Source organism: Mesocricetus auratus, unplaced genomic scaffold (assembly GCF_017639785.1).
Source record: "Mesocricetus auratus isolate SY011 unplaced genomic scaffold, BCM_Maur_2.0 Super-Scaffold_100031, whole genome shotgun sequence".
NCBI classification, from domain to species: Eukaryota; Metazoa; Chordata; class Mammalia; order Rodentia; family Cricetidae; genus Mesocricetus; species Mesocricetus auratus.
In genome coordinates, this window is record NW_024429212.1 from 16314162 (window position 1) to 16331841 (window position 17680).

General features: G+C 47.5%; 1 protein-coding gene across 3 annotated transcripts in view; it reads right to left on the minus strand.

Moving 5' to 3' along the window:
- Positions 1-17680, minus strand: part of Tgfbr3 (transforming growth factor beta receptor 3) — a 184042-nt gene that overhangs the window by 30402 nt on the left and 135960 nt on the right. For all 3 annotated transcript variants that reach the window (XM_040733617.1, XM_040733616.1, XM_040733618.1), the window contains 7 exons: positions 14896-15064; positions 13629-13776; positions 7479-7668; positions 5583-5878; positions 5075-5227; positions 2651-2788; positions 2352-2510 (listed from right to left, as the gene is read on the minus strand). In XM_040733617.1, the coding sequence (XP_040589551.1) occupies positions 2352-2510; positions 2651-2788; positions 5075-5227; positions 5583-5878; positions 7479-7668; positions 13629-13776; positions 14896-15064 (1253 nt within the window). The remainder of the gene's footprint in view (positions 1-2351; positions 2511-2650; positions 2789-5074; positions 5228-5582; positions 5879-7478; positions 7669-13628; positions 13777-14895; positions 15065-17680) is intronic.

The following is a 17680-nucleotide window of genomic DNA, read 5'->3' on the forward strand; positions in this document are numbered from 1 at the left end:
TCTCTGAGCTGTTTCTGATGAACAAGGTATTCTATCTTACAGAGACATACGTGCTACAAATAAAAAGTGTCACTTAACACAAACTCAGTCTTCAGTATAGAAATATGTCAGCCCTTTTCTTTCAAAGGTATGCAATGGCAGAATGTCTGTCTAGTCTGTCTCACGTGTGCTTGGGAGGAGAAAAATCTTAGCAAGTCTTGCTTGCTGCCGCAAGTGAATGGTGGAAAGATGATTACAGGTTCAAGAACAAGACCAGACCACGGCAACCACATACTCTGCTGCTGATACGCACACCAAGAACTCTTTTTTTCTCCACATCTCACCTACAGGATGGTGGCAGTAACTAATGTACAAGACGCAGCTAGGGAGACAAACAAAGTAAAAGGCTTATGCAAACAGCTCGGCTCCCAGCCAGCAAAACTCCCAGTGTTGGTTGGTAGATGCTAACTCACTGAGCCAAATGACCTGAAAAGAACTGCCATCATATCACCAACGATCACCCAGGAATGATCTTGGATTAAGGGAAGGCACTGTGGTCTAGAGAGAGTGGAAGGGTCCAGAAAAGACTAAAGGAGGGGCAGCGGGAGAAGAAACCAAGAAACGGCTTTTCAGATTAAGCCTATGATTTATGAAGATTTATTTTAAGTAAAAAAAAAATTCCTTACCAGAGGTAGAGTCTAAACAGAAAGACAAGGCATGGTCAGTTGCTATCCTATTTAGCAAAACATTTATAGATCCTTTCACATGTTGGGGGTAGTTTCAATCAAGTTTGAGATCGTTTGTAACAACTTTACCGCCCCAAATCCTTAACACACTTGATGTTTAAAGTAGCAAAAAAAAAAAAGTTTTAACTACCTTTTCAATCAAATCAAATTTAACTATAAAAATACGACTTATGAAAAGATATAGAACTGAAAATGAAGATGGAAAGGGAGGGAGGAATCTACCAACAATATAATTCAGGTAATCCAGTACTCCAGGGGCAAGGAGAAAAAAAAAACCTGAAAATATCCAGGGTGGGACAGAAGGCAGACTAGCCACTGGCTAGCATAAAATTGGCAAAGCCATACATGAGCAGGTGTAGGCATATGCTTGGAAAAACAACAAACTACAGCTAAGCAGTGTCTTCTCCAACCTGTGATACAGTTGGGAAGTCACTGGCAGAGGGTGATGCTCGTGGACGGTGAATACAGAAAAGGCGGAAGGAGAGAGACCCACGGTTAGGATTGGCACACACAGACAGTGCCTTCCCCCAGAGCCCTGCCATGCGCTCGCCACAGGGAGTGGAGCAGGAGGGGCCAACTCTGGGGACGCCCTGCGGACTCCAACCTAGTGTCGATGCTCGTTGTCTGTCTTTGCGAAACAGACAGAGGTGCTCTGCGGTGCAGCGATTGTCGCCTAGGAAGCATGCTACTTGTACCCCTCAAGCATCTCCCCCCTCCTCCCCCGCACTGTGAAGTACGCCAGCAGCCAGACTGTCACACGAATGCCCTGCGGTGATACCCGTGTCCACTATGGGGACACTGCAGACTGTACACAGACAGCAGACAGGCAGCCTGCTGCCACAGGACCACCTTCTCCAGAACGGTGTCTGTGAACTTAGATGTTGACATTGACATGAAGTCAAGCTTTCTTCCCTTTCCAATGGCGATTCGAAGGGGGAGTTACAGCAGCACCCGGTGGTCCACAGCATGGCCCCTGGGGGAAGGACTCTGTACAGACAGCTGTGTCTTAATTTTCTCGTCTGAAAGTTGGGTCTTAATAAGGACCACTCTTAATAAGTAAAGCTCATTCTGATGATAATTCGTAACTGCATTTGGGACATCATAAAACGTCAATACATACTAGCTGCTATTATTTCATCATCACCACCGCTATCTGGTATTCTCATAGATATTCCAGATTTAAGCTATTCATGACGGTTGCTGTTCTAGATGGGGAAAACGGTTTTGATGAACATGTGAGGCCGCTTAGATAACGACTCAGCAGAGACAGTTTTCACAAGCACACAGCTTTTCACTTGAAAGTAGACCCAAGACGGAGTGTGTGAGGCAGTCTGAAAGCAGCCGTGGCTAACTCCGACACTGAATGACGGAACAATTGTCCCTAAAAGTGTTGGTGTCAAAACAAGTAGGGTACTTCATTGGTAGAAGTCACACTTTGCTCATTGGCATTTACACACACACACACACACATACACAAACCCGTTACATCTGTGACCCGGAAGAGTATTTCTGAGCCAAGCCCTTTCTTAGATGAAGGGGGAGACCTCGCAAGGCTCTTTAGCCAATGTTACAGGAATTGCATGGGGGCACTAGGCTGGGCACCCAAGGCTAACACTCCATTCTCACCTCCACGTAAACATGTCTGTTCTCTGCCACCGAGAAGACCCCAGGGGAGGGCACCAGAAAGAGGTCTGTGTTGTACAGCTCCATGTTGAAGGTGATGTTTCCATCGAGCGGGTCCTGGAGGCTACTGGGATTCCTCAGCTGCCGCAAGCTGCAGTTAAACTGGAAAAGTGCCAGATGAGGCTAACTCAGTCACAGGATGAGCTTTGGCCCTCTCTTTACATGCGATTTTACTTATTTTATTTTTTGACAGTTCCCAATGAAAACAAACCACAGAGAGCCTGAGGGAAATCAACGCCTACCACTACAATTCCACCTCGGCTCAGCGGGGTGATTTCTTCATCTTCGTCTCCTGGAAATCCATTGTCACCGGACTCCAAGTCCTCCAAGCCTTCTGGCCAGCCACTGCTGTCCCCAAGGGATGGAACCTGTATCACAATCTAGAAAGCGGGGGACACACAGCTATTGCCCCCGTTGGTAGGAAAATACCACGCCACATGCCCCTGTCCCCATGAAACAAGCGCAAACAGAAGATCTGACCGTATAGGCAACAGCAAATTCTCCAAGCTTTTTCTTTCATTTTTTTTTCTTAAGACAAGAAACGTGTGATAAGAAAATACAAAAAAGCTCAAAGCAAGATGGAGATCTTAAACTAAATCTTAGATTTTTTTCCCCCTTGCAAAAACTTACAGATCTATTTATAACTATGTTGAATAGCAAGTTACTTCAAGTAGTGGCGACAACTAGACACTGAAGTAGAGCTGGTGGGGACTGCCGGCATACAGGCTTGCCCACGGCTTGTGGGTCCTCAGGTGCGTTTTGATTTGTATCAGTTATGAATCTTTCACATGTCTGAATTGCGCTTCGTGCACAACGGTGGCATGAGGTAATCCGAGAACGATTCGCGAGTCAGTTTTTCTCCTTTTACCATGTGTGGGTCCTGGGCCTTGGCAGCGGGGGAGCCTTACCCACTGAATCATCTCACTGGCCCTTGTAAGGTTTGTAGAAAGTTTGGTGTAAGTTGGAAGCACGGTGCCTAATATTTCCATAGAGTCAGTTTTCTCATCTTTGGGGTGTGTGTGTGTGTGTCTCTGTGTATCTGTGTGTGTCTCTGTGTATCTGTGTGTGTGTCTGTCTCTGTGTGTCTGTGTGTGTGTGTGTCTTTGTGTCTGTGTGTGTGTGCATGTAAGGGTGCTCTCACTCCTTCCCACTATCTTTTCTTGTGTGTATGGGTGTAGAAAAGAAAATGCTCTATTCACAACAACCTGTCTTAACATAGGCTTAAATTATTGTACCGGGTTAGTTCTGAATAAGATGGAAGACCACAACTCCACAGGAAAAACAAAAAACCTAATTTATTTCCACTTCCTATACTTGAATTGCCAACCCTAATGGAAAACAAAAACACCTAGGAAGTCTGGAGATTCCTACAAACAGTGACAACAGTCACAGAATGGGAGGAGTAAGAAGCCGTCAGGCAAGAGAGCCTTGGGGGATGGGAGACCAACACCTGGGAGGACACATACCTTGCTCTTAACAGTCAAGACCTCAAAAGCATACAAGAAAGAGGTGGCTTTTAGGACCAGGATATCCTTTTGCTCATGAGGCTATCGAAACTTCAAACTCAGCAGGTCCCCATTTCTTCCTGGCGCTAACTTGGAAATCAGTTTAAAACATCCAAACCAAGTGCATGGCTATCACATGGCGCTCATTGTATCTGGGGTTTTAAAATCAAACCTGCAAAACTGGTACTTTGAATCATTTGTGGGGAGATTTCATGCTTTGGATTATTTTATTGCTCACCATCTAGCCTCCCTTGCTGAAGGGAACAGGCTTCACATGAAAAGATTATGTTCTGGCAGAAATGATTTCGGGAAAGCAAAATTATATTTATATATTGTATATAGTTACTGTACTTATTGCATATAGTTTTTCTTATATTAGTTATAGCCTTTTTATTTTAGACAAAAAAGGGGAAGTGTAGTGATTCTTATTTATGATCTAATAAAGCTTGCTTGAAGGTCAAAAAAAAGTTAGCGACTGCAATGGATTATTTGGGTGTGTAGGTGTGTGTGGTGGGTGCTTGTGGAACCCTTTCCCAGTTAACTCCAAAAATAGTTTCTTAAATTTGGGGTCTCTTAGAAGTAGAGAGACCTGGTAATCTCAACAGGATTCTTTTTCTGGCTTTAAACTCTCGAGGCGGGGGCTGGAGAGATGGCTCAGTGGTTAACAGCACTGCTCTCCCGAAGGACCCAGGTTCAATTCCCAGCACCCACAGGGCAGCTCACAGCTATGTGTTACCTACCCATGGTAAACTCACAAGGGAAGGAGTCCCCTCTCACTTTTGAACAAGCAAGAGACTATATATCCGTCCAGAGATGCCCACCTATATATAACCTAGGGCTTTGGGATTTTAGTCCAGGACTAGTCTGTTTGACCCTCCAAGTGTGGCCACAGCAGGATGGCACAGGCATAGTCACCTTCCTGGTGAACCATCATCAGATGGGAGAAGGAAATGTGTGAGAATATCACGACTCCAGCTGAGAAAACAGGGCCTTCAAATCCCGAAAAAAAAAAGGCATCCCAAAACAAAGAGTTCAGGGTCAAAGTCCCACCCCATTTTGTTGAGAACTGACACCTGGCGGCGTCCCCACCCTGCTCATCTTCGGAGATGTGCTAAGACTGACGCTGACTAACGCCCGTAGTCGACGCCACTGAGTACTCACAGAGTTATAGTAAACCACACCATCAGGGGCTGACCGGCGGTGTCGAGTGCCACAGCCATTCAGGGGAGATTCCAGAACAAAGTGGGTGCCGTTCATCTTGGCTTTGCATGAGGGATCCAACAGGGTGAGCTCCACCCCTGAGTAGCTGTTGGTCTGAAATGGGAAACACCGAAGGCATAGTGGAGGGCTCGACAGCTGTTCAAGCGCACATAGGAACAGGCGGTGTCTGTTTCCCAAGGTAGAGGTGGCTCCCGGGCCTGCACCGTACTCCCCCGCCCCCCCCCCTCCCCCGCCACCTGTCAACAGCCCAAGGACTGTGTTTATTGGTGCTGGAAATCCAATAGCAAAATATTGACATATGAGGATCTGAACTCCTCTTTGGAGAACAACAGGAAGTTGAACGAGGGCCGTAGCCAAGGGGAAGTGGCCCATCCGACTGGGGAAAAAATAAAACGCAGAGTTGCAGCTAGCTGGGGAAAGTTTTAGGAGGCCGCGGCGACCCACCAACCTGGAAGGAGTCCTTGTCCACAGCTACGGTCATCTTCTCACTGTCACACTTGACCGACAAGGCGACATCCACGCCCCCTTGCACCTCTTCTGGCTCCCTGTAGTCAGGAAACAGCGGGATGCTGGGACCCTTTGGACGGTGAACCCTGGAGATGTCCGGGAAAGGAAAGGGGAGACCTCCATTTTGGTCTTCCCATCCCAGGATGGGTGGGCCGTCCAGGCTAGGCAGGTGGCCAGGGCCCAGCAGGATCCGGAGCTCTGGAGGAGTGGTGTAGACTTCCTGGTCTCTCATCTCCTCTGTGGAAACGGAAGAAGCGTCGTGAGTGACTGGTGCCAGGCCGTGCGGTCATAGAGGGGGGGCTAGCCACAGAATGGGCGGGAGCAAAATCGAGAGTGAACGAGCAAGGCGCAGAATTGACTAAGAAAAATGCAGGAACCTGGGTTCCGACCCTGGTGTTCTAACTAACTGAGTGGTTTCAGACACAGGACTTATTTCTCTCGTGACTTAGTTTCCCAGGGTTTAAAATGTAAGAGTTTGGATTATAACCGTGATCCTCAACTTTGGCTTTACGTTAAAATCACATTGGGGCTTCGGGAAAATGCAACCCCCAGTTAAGGTTTCAGGCTTCTAGGCCCCTTCACAATTGAAACCCACTCTGCCAGACCATTCCTAAGTCCCTATAAGCTGTGTATCTATGCTATGTGGGGCAATAACAGGCTATACAAGAGCCCTTAAAATACTTCCTTTTATTCTAGGGGTTTCAAAAATCATTTCTCAAAAGATGTCTTGAAACAATACTGGCAGTGTTTATATTTTGCAGTATTAAGGATCAAGCCCAGGTCTTTGGCATATTGGATGAGTCCTCTGCAGCTATGACAATGTTCTTTCAGAATTATTACCCTGCCTTATTTTTGACTGATAAAAACGTAGGAGGTATCCAGGTACCCTAGTGTTTTCGAGCCTCATCCCTGGGAGAGTAGGGCCACTTAGAGAGAGTTCCATAAAGGCAATGTGCAGTGTTGCCATATTTTCAATGACTGAAGGAGAAACTAGTGTTTTTCCCCAGGACTCTCTGCATTTAGGGTTATCTGAGTCCAGCTGACTCAGGCCACACCCCACCTCAGGACAAGACAGGCAGAGATGATCAATAGAGATGACCTTTTGAAATGGATGCTATAGTTGTAGGGGTCCCAAGGAAGCCACAGCTTGGGAGTGCCTTTAACCTGCACACTGATTAAAAACCAAACAAATGACAACCACACCCCCCACAGACACAAAAAACTTCATATCTATCCTACTGGTTTGCTGTAATTTTTTTCTTGATTATTGGCAAGGAATCTCAGGTGCACAGGCTTGGAGATTAAGCAGTGTCTCCCCTAACAGTACAGACACGGTCAGGCTGGGTGGGACCTACATCTGGGAGCTACAGTGCATCAGTACCGCACCACATGGTACCACGGGGTGAGGAACGGGTGGGGAGATCAGAGAACTTGGGGTTCAAATCACACCTGCTTTAAGACTCCAGAAACTCCCAAGGGCCTGCAGACTCTGCTTCTGCTAGCCAAACTGGAGTGTCAATTCTACCGCCACACTCTGAATAAAAACCTTTCCCTGTCTGAAGCCCCACGGCTATTTTCCTATACACTTCAGCCTTTGGCCACAGGCTTCTTCCCAATGGTCTTCTTGGTTCTGAGTGGTCACTCTGATTCAATCACAGGGGACCGAGGACAAACATGACTGAGTGCAGCCCACTCTCCATCACTGAATGTGTGTGCTACAGTTGCCTCCAATGCCGGCATAAATTTAAGCTTTACAGTGAAACAAAGTATCAAACTGGGCAGCAGAAAAACAGTAACAATCACATGGAAACAAGCGGAAGGAAGACATCACACTTACCACTGCTCTCAAGGCGGAGATGAAATCTATTAGCCGCAGGCGCCATTGTGTATGACGTCACTGGACTGTAGCCGTTGCCCAATGCCCACTGCAGCAGATTCTCTTGGGTGGAAGGGATGTCATTCCTTATCGATTTGGTCACTGTCATGGATGTTTCACCCTCTTTTCCAAAGCCGATGCTGTTGGGAGCCTAAAGATATCAGCAAAATTTCACTCGAGAGTCCTAAAAGTGCTGCCCAGGAACCGCACAGGGTCAAGCCAAGATAAGTTAGCATTCCAACAGGCAGCACTGCTGGAACTCAGTGAGTTACAAGAAAAAAAAAACAGATGAGGGAGGACAAGAAGGTGGGAAGGGAATATTTTCTGGGGTGTACACAGGGACTGAGGTGTGCGAGTCAGGGGTAGGCGTGATCAAGATACACTGTACACAAGTATGAAGTTGTCAAAGAGCAAATGGCATTCTGAAAAGACACTTTCAACAGGAATTATCTCAAGCCAACAGATCCCAGGTTGTGTGATGAGGGTCTACCCTTGAACTCTTCTCTTCCTTAGATAAGACACCAGGATAAAAATTGACACACACAAAGAAACGCCCATCCACACTGCTTACTCGCTTTGTTTTGATTGCGTGTGCCTCTGAGTACACATTTCAAATGCCCCCTTCCTATTTTTACTTAAAACTGTGTATAGAGTATGTGAGTGTGCACACTGTGTTACAAACACTCCAGTGACTTGGCTTCTCACGGCCTATATCTAAAGGAAAGATAATATGATCTCATGACTCTCCCAATGCTGCGTACGTTACTGGCTTCCACATGGTAAAACTCACTTCTTTACATTTCATCCATAATTCACGATTGGATTAGCCATCTTGAAATTGCTTTCACTTGCCAATTCTGTTAATATACTATATTTTATGCTCTGGGGTTCTTTTTTTTTTTTTTTTTTTTTTTGGTTTTTACAAGACAGGGTTTCTCTGTATTGTTTTGGAGATTATCGGTCCAGCCCGGCCTCGAACTCACAGAGATCTGCCTGCCTCTGCCTCCCAAGTGCTGGGATTAAAGGCATGTGCCACCACCGCCCGGCTAGGGCAGGGTTTTTTTTTTTTTTTTTGGATGCTCTGGGGTTCTAATTAAGATACGGCCTAAGTATTAGCATTTTATTTAGTAAAGGAGGAAGTCACAGTGTTGCCCTTATATGCTTCTATAGGCCACACATCTATTAAAAGTGAAAGGCCCCAGCCGGGCGTTGGTGGCGCACGCCTTTTTAATCCCAGCACTCGGGAGGTGAGTTCCAGGCCAGCCTGGTCTACAGAGCGAGAGTTCCAGGACAGCCTCCAAAACAATACAGAGAAACCCCCCCCCCAAAAAAGTGGACGGCCCCCTCTATAAAAAGAAGACATGAAAACCCATGAAGCCGTATTAAAAGGTTAGTTTTATTAAATAATCGGTTATAATGCCAAAATGCCAGTGTTTTCTCAAGGAAGTGTATGAAGGGCTCTGAGAGGCCAGGACATGGGCAGTAAATGTCTATGTGGTCCTGCTGACTCCTGAGACAAGGGTGAGGAGCCTAACCACTGCAGAGGGACCCAATGGCAAGGCACAGTTTGCAAGAGTCCCCCCACCCCCCCAACAGGGGAGAGCGGGGAAGCTCCCAGAGCAGAGATTATGCCATTGTCACGCTGCATCAAAACCCCTTTAATTTCCATGCCCAGTGATTTCTCTCCGGCATATCTGCAGCATTTTCCCCGCTAAATTCCTCATTTGTTTCCCATCCTATTTGCCTCAAACATGACTAAATATTAATCCTTTCCCACTGTAAAGCCATAAAAGATTCACAGGCTCTCAGTTCTCTCTGGCCTCCTTGGCTGTGGGAGATTGGCTGAGGACACGTATATATATGACAAAGCTTAATAGCTGTCGCCCAAGATTGTCTCCTGTTACCCGAAGAGCTTATCCAGGGGAAAACCTGCCAGGCTAGCTGGCCCGTCATGACTCCGTGAGTGCGTACAAAGAAACCCAGATGGAGAGGAACTGAGTTCTGCTACCATTTGCAAGCTCGGTTGTTATGGATTGAGATTAGTTTAGCTCTCACTCAAATTCAGAGGGGAAATCCTAAGGGAAGAAGGAGATAGAAAAGAAGGAAGGGGAGGGAGAGAGGAAAGGGGGGAGGGTGGATGAGGATAGAAAGTGATAATGAAGAAGGAATGAGAGACAGAGATGGGATTGAAATAAGAAAAGACCCAGGCAGCTCTCCTGGAGTTTACAATTAGGGTCAGCAGGAGTTTCAGAGGCGCCCTTCAAGGCAGCATGTGTTTTGACTGGCTGGGAACCACAACCTTGGCCTAAACGATACTGCCTGGCCTCATCTGCCCTAGACGCTCATGCTGTCAGACAGCTGAGAAAATACTCTATTCCCAGAATCCCATCATCTCAACGGCCACCTGTCCCGCCGTACCAAGCACAGAATAATCTATTCATGCCTTTCCACACTAAATCTAGGAGCTGTCAGTATAATTCATGTTAATTCCGGCTCGGGACTTAGATGGTTAGACATCACTTACACACTAGTGAAGCAGGAAGACCCGGGACAATGGGGAGGCCAGTTGGTTCTCAGTGTTGAGTGAATCCCTCACCTTTGTAGCCCTGGACTCTCCAGGCTTCCCCAATCTTACTACAGCCCAAGCAGGTGCTCAAAGTGGGTCTTCCCCAAATACCATCACCGTGTTCTTCAGTTCTACTTTGTGAACTATTAATTAGGTAGAGCCTAAGTGGCTTTGCCCATGCCCTAGAAATGATGGTGTAGGGAGACAGGCTTTAGGGAGAGGTGGGTAGAGAGTACCAAATATATATATATATGTACATATATGTATGTATGTGTACATATGTATGTATGTATATGTATATGTATATATATGTGCTGAGGTTTGAAGTTAGTAATGTATTTTCTAAGAATGGGCTGTATTTGTGAGGCTGCATCTAAGAGCACAGAGGAAACCTAGTTTTTAAATTTGTTATAATGTTATCGTGTGCGTGTATGTGCGTGTGTGTATGCGTGTGCGTGCACATGCGTGTGATGTGGGGCTTGGAGGACCATGTGTACGAGCTGGTCTTCTCCTCCCACCGTGGGGTCCCAAGGACAGAACTCAGGTCCTCAGACTCAGCAGCAGGTCCTTTACCCACCTCTCTGACCCATAAGAGGAAACTTCTAGAAGTTTCCCTCTTTTTTTTTTTTTTTTGTTTTTTTTGTTCTGGTGCCCTCCCTGCTGTGGAAGTGACGGTGTCCTGTCCATAGGGGACCCGCGGATGAAGACAGAGCTACCCTTGGGTGCTGCTCTTGTTGGGTAGACCTGCTGATCTCTTTGACCACTCTCCATTAGACAGGGTGCATGCTGCCCAGGCTGGACCTCTGACGAGCTCAGGCATAGCCATGCAGCCCAGGCTGGACCTCTGACGAGCTCAGGCACAGCCATGTAGCTCAGGCTGGACCTCTGACGGGCTCAGACACAGCCATGCACACCATTGCTTTCAGCTCCCTACACCTTCCTGTCTTTCACCTTGGCTCAAGAAGAGCCTCCAGTCTCCTGTGGACAAACTCTCCCAGTGAGCACCTAAGGAAGAGTTCTTTTTACAGTGGGTCTGTGCTAGAACTTTACATGTATTTTCTTAGTCTTCGTTTAAATACAAGGAACGAGGCTCTGCCGGTAAAAGAGAACCCGAGACTCACAGACTCAGTGACACACACAGCTGAGAACGCTCCATGTACCTGTGTGCTCTTTAAGGACAGAGACTACCCCTGTGTGCCCTAAACAAATACTTGAGGGATGAAGGGATGAACTCATGTTAAACCACACGTTAGCTTTCAGGGTGTGCACTGTCACCATGTACCCATCCCAGAGTTACACAAACAAGACCCCCACGCTAGTGAGACTCTCCACCATGAACAGGGAAGGTGGATCTGGAATCTAGCCTTGTCTGGTGGAGTCAGGATGCCTTATCCTTTCCACATAGCAACCTGGTCTGTACAGGGAAGGCAAGAATTGAGCTCCCCAAGAACTGTTTCTCCCTTTCTAAGCAGCAAGCCTCAGCATGCGCCCGCTCCTCACAGCACGGTTCGGACTCACATCTGGGGCAGGGAGTTTAGAAGTCAAATAGCTTGAAACTGACTAGAGAATAAAAAAGAACACCATGAAACATTACCTAGTGGTTTAGCAATGCTGTCATGTATTGTCCAAAATTGGCCTGGAGCAGGAGTCCAGCCAAAGAGAGGAACAGAAACAGATCTTGCTTGCTTGGGATGGTGGCTGATCTCATTCCTAGCCTTTCTGATTCCTCTGAGAGGCAGGGGTCTTCCTCCGTGGTCCAGGCACCTGCGCTCGCTCGGGGACAGCAGCAGGAGCTGCAGGTCAGCGCTGAGAAGAGCTCGCGGGAACTCCCGCAGGGAATTAAAATGTGTACCGTATGTTTTTTTGCCTTTCAGAGCGATGATTCCCTTTCCTGTTTTTGTTATTCTGAAGACTAAAAGCATGTGGCTGGTGTGCCAGGCAGCAAAAGCAGCAGCCTGTCCAGGCCGCCACCACCCCTCGTGCCATGCCAGGGGACGGCAATGAAAATATCTGTGACCCTGGCAAAATCACGGCTAGGGTTTGCACTCAACACCAGCTTCCTGCGTCACTACTGCACTCGATGGGTTATTTGCACTGTTTCAAAGTTTAAGAAAAATAGTAATAATTCCCCCCCCCCAAAAAAAACCAGGAAGAAGGAAGAATTATCTTAAAATTGAGATGTGTGTGCTACTAGCTTTGTCTGCTCCTCTGGTGCATTCATCTGTGCGGCTGGACTTGTAGGGAATCGTTGGCTTTGCTTACTGCTGGATCCCATGAAAGGTGCTGTGTGCAAATGAACACAGAACCAAAACGACCAAAGGCAAATCTCCCTTAAAAAAAAAAAAAAAAAGTCTAAAATCCACTCCAGCTGTTCTGATGCAGGCATTGAAAAAGATGTTGGTCAATTAAAAAAATACCTTAAAAGTTTTACTCTACAAAACAGATGCTTAGGAGATGTGATACATAAATACATACATACATATAATTTGCTCCAACTCAGCCAAATAGTTTTTTCCCTAAATATGCCCTAACTGGGCTTTATTTCACAAAACTTTAATATTCAGCTTTCCAAACAAGTTAGTGACTGCTCTATTATGCCATGTTAGCCAGTAAGGCCCCTCACAAAAGCTTTGCAAAACAATGCTTTAGAGATAATCATGATTACCTTTGGAAAAAAAATCATGTGTGGTGCATGTATGCACGTGCGTGTGTGTGTGTGTGTGTGTGTGTAGAGTGTGCATATGTGTTCGTGGAGACCAGCAGTCAGCATCAGGTGTTTTCTTCAAACTATGTCTGCCTAAGTTTTTGAGATTGGGTCTCTAACTGAACCTGGAGCTCACCAATTGAGCTAGGCTGTACAGACGGCCAATGAACTCAAGGGATTCGTGTGTGTCTGCCTCCCGCGCTCTACCATTGGGATTACAGTTTGCAGGATGAAGACTTAGTGACTGAGCAATCTCCCCTGTGCCCACAGTTACTTTATTCTTCTCTCTGAGTTTTGCTCCTGAAAGTTAGATGCAAGCGAACACACAGACACCACATATTTATCTCGGCAGGAAAGTCTATGGCATGGGCTGAGATCAGTTTGATTTTCTTTCCTCCCTGAGCACCTAACTCCAGAGGAAAAGCTGAAATTCAGGATCATGATATCAAGCCTCCTGAAGAAGACTCAGACATGAAAAATGTACTTTTGCTCGTTGCTTCATATTTACTGTGACTAGAAAACACACTGATTCATTTAAAAACTTTCCTAATGAGGTAACTGGAATTCAGAAAGCTTCGAGGACTTGTCCAAGGCCGTAATTTTTTTTTAAAGTAGAAGAACCAAAACTCAAACCCATGTCTGTTATGTTCCCTAGGGCCATGTTTTAGCCACCACACTGACTGCCTCATCAGGTGAAACCAAACATAGTTTGCAAAGTAAAAGCTAACAGAGACCTCAGGAAGTTCAAAGAGGTGCAGGACCCTTGCAAAAATAACACACACAACCACAGCTTTAAATTAATTGCTGTTTAACGAGACCAAGCAACGCATAGCCAACTTACAATAACTTTCAGGCTTCCCTTGACGTCAAAGGACTTGACCACCCAGTTGACAGCCTTTTTGCAGTTCAAGATCAGGATGAGGTTTCTGACCACCTTAGGATGCTCACGAGCAGGTCGAATGTCGATGACTATATCCACCTGGAAGGCGCTGCGTGTGGAAAACAAAAGTCAAGACCCAGATGCCAGACAGAAGGTTTGTTTGCCACTGCTTCCAAGCCTCGCATTTCCAGTGTCTGGCCAGCTGATTAAAACGCTGGCGCGGATCCCAGGCAAATGACATGTGCAAAACAGATTGCTGTTGCACACACAATGCGATGGGTTTACATAACAATGGGAACGCAGGCCTGATGCTAATTAACCGCTCAAGCTTTCCTCTTCTTGAGAAGGGAAGGGAGAGAGGCGGCTGGCTACCCAATGCAGGGCCATTTGAAGGGGACTCCCACCAAGCAAGCAGAATTGTTTGCCTTCAAGCTTCCATGCCTCGCCCTTCATTGCCCTGTAAGGTCTACGTCTCCCTGCAGGCTTTTGAAAGCCCTTGGAAAAGCTTGGCTTGAGTGGGAGGCATGATGGTGCAGGCACTAGGAAACACCATGATAAAACACAAGGCGAAAGCCTCTTGACTAAAAGTAGCAGTTGACTTAAGGCATCATCGACAGTGGTTAGACAATCATATCTGCATTAACTTCCCAAACTTCTGGATATACAGTTACTAAAGAACGTTAATAGTCAAAGAACTCATCATCGTGAAAGAGAATGACTTGGACCAAATGACCACACCCTTTGCCCCGAATTTCGGGGAGGTCTGTCTTGGCTACGTTTGTGATGCATGACAACACCGGGGTGCCCTGGTTTCAAAGTCCAGCACACATTCTCCAAGCCCCTCCCATTCCTCTTGAGTTCCCCCCAGAGAGCTCTGTACAGGGGACTGAATGGAGCCCTGCCCACTGATCTGCACTCCATTCAGTTCTGAAATGAAGACTCTTATACGCTTAGTTTCAAAAATCACCTCTCTACAATAAAACGGTAAAGTTTGAGTCCCTGGTCCATATGAAACACAGGTCAGAGTGAAAAATAACTCTTTTTATCCTTAAACAAACAAACAAAAAAACCTAATTATTTTCAATAGGAAGAATTAAACTTCCAGGCCAGGGTAGGAAGCTGAGAGACAGAATAAGCACAAATTGTGTCATCTAATACACACACACACACACACACACACACACACACACACACACACACACACGCTCATGTGCTCATGCATGCTCACCTGTAAGGGTTCGAGTTGGGGGTGATTAACTCAATAATGTGCACTTCCTTCTCCTGGGGCTGACTGGACAGGACACAGCCCTCGGCAGGTGTGGGTTGGCGGTACCCAGCGAGGTAATTGAGCGAGATGAAATTCTTCCCTATGCTGCACGTGGGTGGGAACACTTGATCTGCAAATAAAGACAGGGCACGTGGTCAAACCACTGAGTTTATGGAACCAGACCGGAAGGAAAGAGGTGATGGTGAGACCATGAATGCATGGCACAGAAACCATAAGCCCAAAGGGCTCAATTACGCTCAGAAATGCCTCCCACTTTGGCTACCAGTGAGCATCTCGTGGCCAATGATAGTGGCTGCTGCTGCTTCTGCTGCTCCTTTTTGCCTACATCCACTCGATTCTTGTCCTTGTCCTTTCCTATAACCTACGTTATGTCCCACCCTTTTTCACTACAGTGGTCCTCACTCTGGTCCAGGTTGGAACCCGCCTGCTAACACTCTGTCTCTGTCCCCGGAGAGTCTCGACTCAGGATAGATACCGTGCGGGACATGGACATCTTTCCTCTCCAGAGAGCTCTTGTAGTTAATTCTAGGAAGCCAAGGCTAAGACTCTCAGCCCTGAGCTGGGAATGTAGCTCAGTTGGTGAAGTGCTTGCCTACCATGCACAGGGCCCTGGGCGGTTCCACCTCTGGTGCTGGGTATCGGGTGAGGTGGCACGCCCCCATAATATGGTCACTTGGGAGGTAGAGGCGGGAAAATGAGAAATTTAAGATCGTCCTCAGCTACAAGCAAGTCGGAGGCCAGCCTGGGCTATAGACCCTATCTCAAAAAAAAAAATTCAAAAAAGAGATACAGCCATGAAGAGAAATGAAGCCGTGCTCATGCAGGAAAATGTATGCAACCGGAAGCCCACATCAGGCCAAATAATCCAGATGCAGACTTCTCGGCTCTTTCCTCCAGAGATAACCCGGTCACTCCTGTGGTATCCACTTGCTCCTAGCCCATCGCTCCTCTCCTGGGCTGCAGACTTGGGGCTGTCATCTGTCTGACAAGGGGTCCCCACCTAGACAGGCATTTCTTATGAGCACCCTCAACACTGAACCCATTTCCAACCCTAGAGGCTTCTCTTTAAGATACCTGCAGCCTCAGTGCAGGCAGCTATTGGTTCTCCGGCCCACACACATCACAGCACCCTCTACCCTGGTATTAAAAGTGGGGAGGATGGGCAGGAGAGACAAGACAAACTTTCGTGCTTTTTCACACTCTGGCCTTGCACAACAACTAAACCCTGACACAGCTCTTTCCCATTTTCAAGGCGCTCTTACAAATGCCCTCTGGGCTGAGGACTGCTATCCACCCCGACCTGCGAAAAGACACGCCAGTCCCAAGACCCTGAAGACGGTCGTCCCCACCCCTACCCCAGTGACACACGCTGTTTAGGCAGCACTGCATCCAATGGGACTTCCATCTCATGGCTTAAACGCTTTAAACAGAATCCAAGAGAGAAACCACTGTCACGGTGACAGCCGGGACCCCGTGTCCGGGAAGTTCTAGGTGAAGCCAGATTTTCCAGGAGGGGGGAATTAATCAGACCTGGCTGGCACTTCAGTGAGGCAGCCCTGTCTGTATCTTTTACGTTTTAAGGATGGGATGATGCTTGGGTCCACATCCACCTGGGAAGTCACAACTAAACAACAACAACAAAAAAAAAAAAAACAGGAGATGAGTTTTTCAAGGTCCCAGGCTGGGTTGGCACTGCCCCCTTCCCCCCCAGCCTCGTACAACTTCCATTTGCTGGCCTGCGGCTCACACTGGGGCACTGTATCTCCAGCCACTGCAGTGTCCTCAGCACCGCCCCGAGAGGAGGACCCCTGCTTTGTGTGACCAAGGCCGCAAGGGAGCCTTGGTACCCTGCCCTCATTTCTGCAAACCTCCTCCAAGGAAACAGCCCACAGCTTCAAGGTCCAGGCCGTTGGAGCAGCATCCCCGCCACATCTGCTAAGGGCTTTTTCCAGATGTGCACATGAGGAATGCATACTCCACAGCTGCAGCCCTGCGATGCCTCCCCCACCCCACCCCCAGGTCACAAGATGGGGGGGTTGATATTGGGACTGCAGGGCTGAAATCTGATTGAGAATCTGGAGGTGTGTATATGGGCCCGAAGACTCTAGACACCGGGACCCTCTTGGGACACCGTGCCGGTTTCAGGCACAGGTGTGCCTAGCTCATAGCTGGCACATAATAGACACATAGTACAGGCTTCCGGGAGTCCACGAACAGTGATTTGAAATTTGAGACAAACAAAGATCCCCCTACAGGGGTGGATGAGCCCCTAGGAAAGGTTTAACTATTCACAGGTTGCTGTTAGTAAAGGCTCCATCCAGTCCCAGGAGTCAACTGAGTGAGCTGATCACATTGTGTTGTGTGGAGCTCACATGGCTTTCCACAAGCTTCACATAAAAACATATGCCAAGTGCCAAATAGAAGCACGAAACGGAAGCCCCGGGTCTAACCCTCTTAAGCTTGGCCGGGGAAGGGCGCAGGTTAACATGACAAGGGACTCTGAGAGCAGGAATGAGCCTTGGAGGTCGTGTGAAGGAGGCTGCGTTTCCTGCCTACAACCTGGAGATAAACCCATAGTGCTTGGGCAAGAGTCAGCACTCTGCACTCCGTCCCTTCTACCCTGCGTGGACAGTGAGAACCGCCACCTGGACAGCTCATGGAAGCATGCCTTGCTGACCTCCATCCTATTTAGATGGCCAAGACTGGGCTAAAAATCAGCATCTCT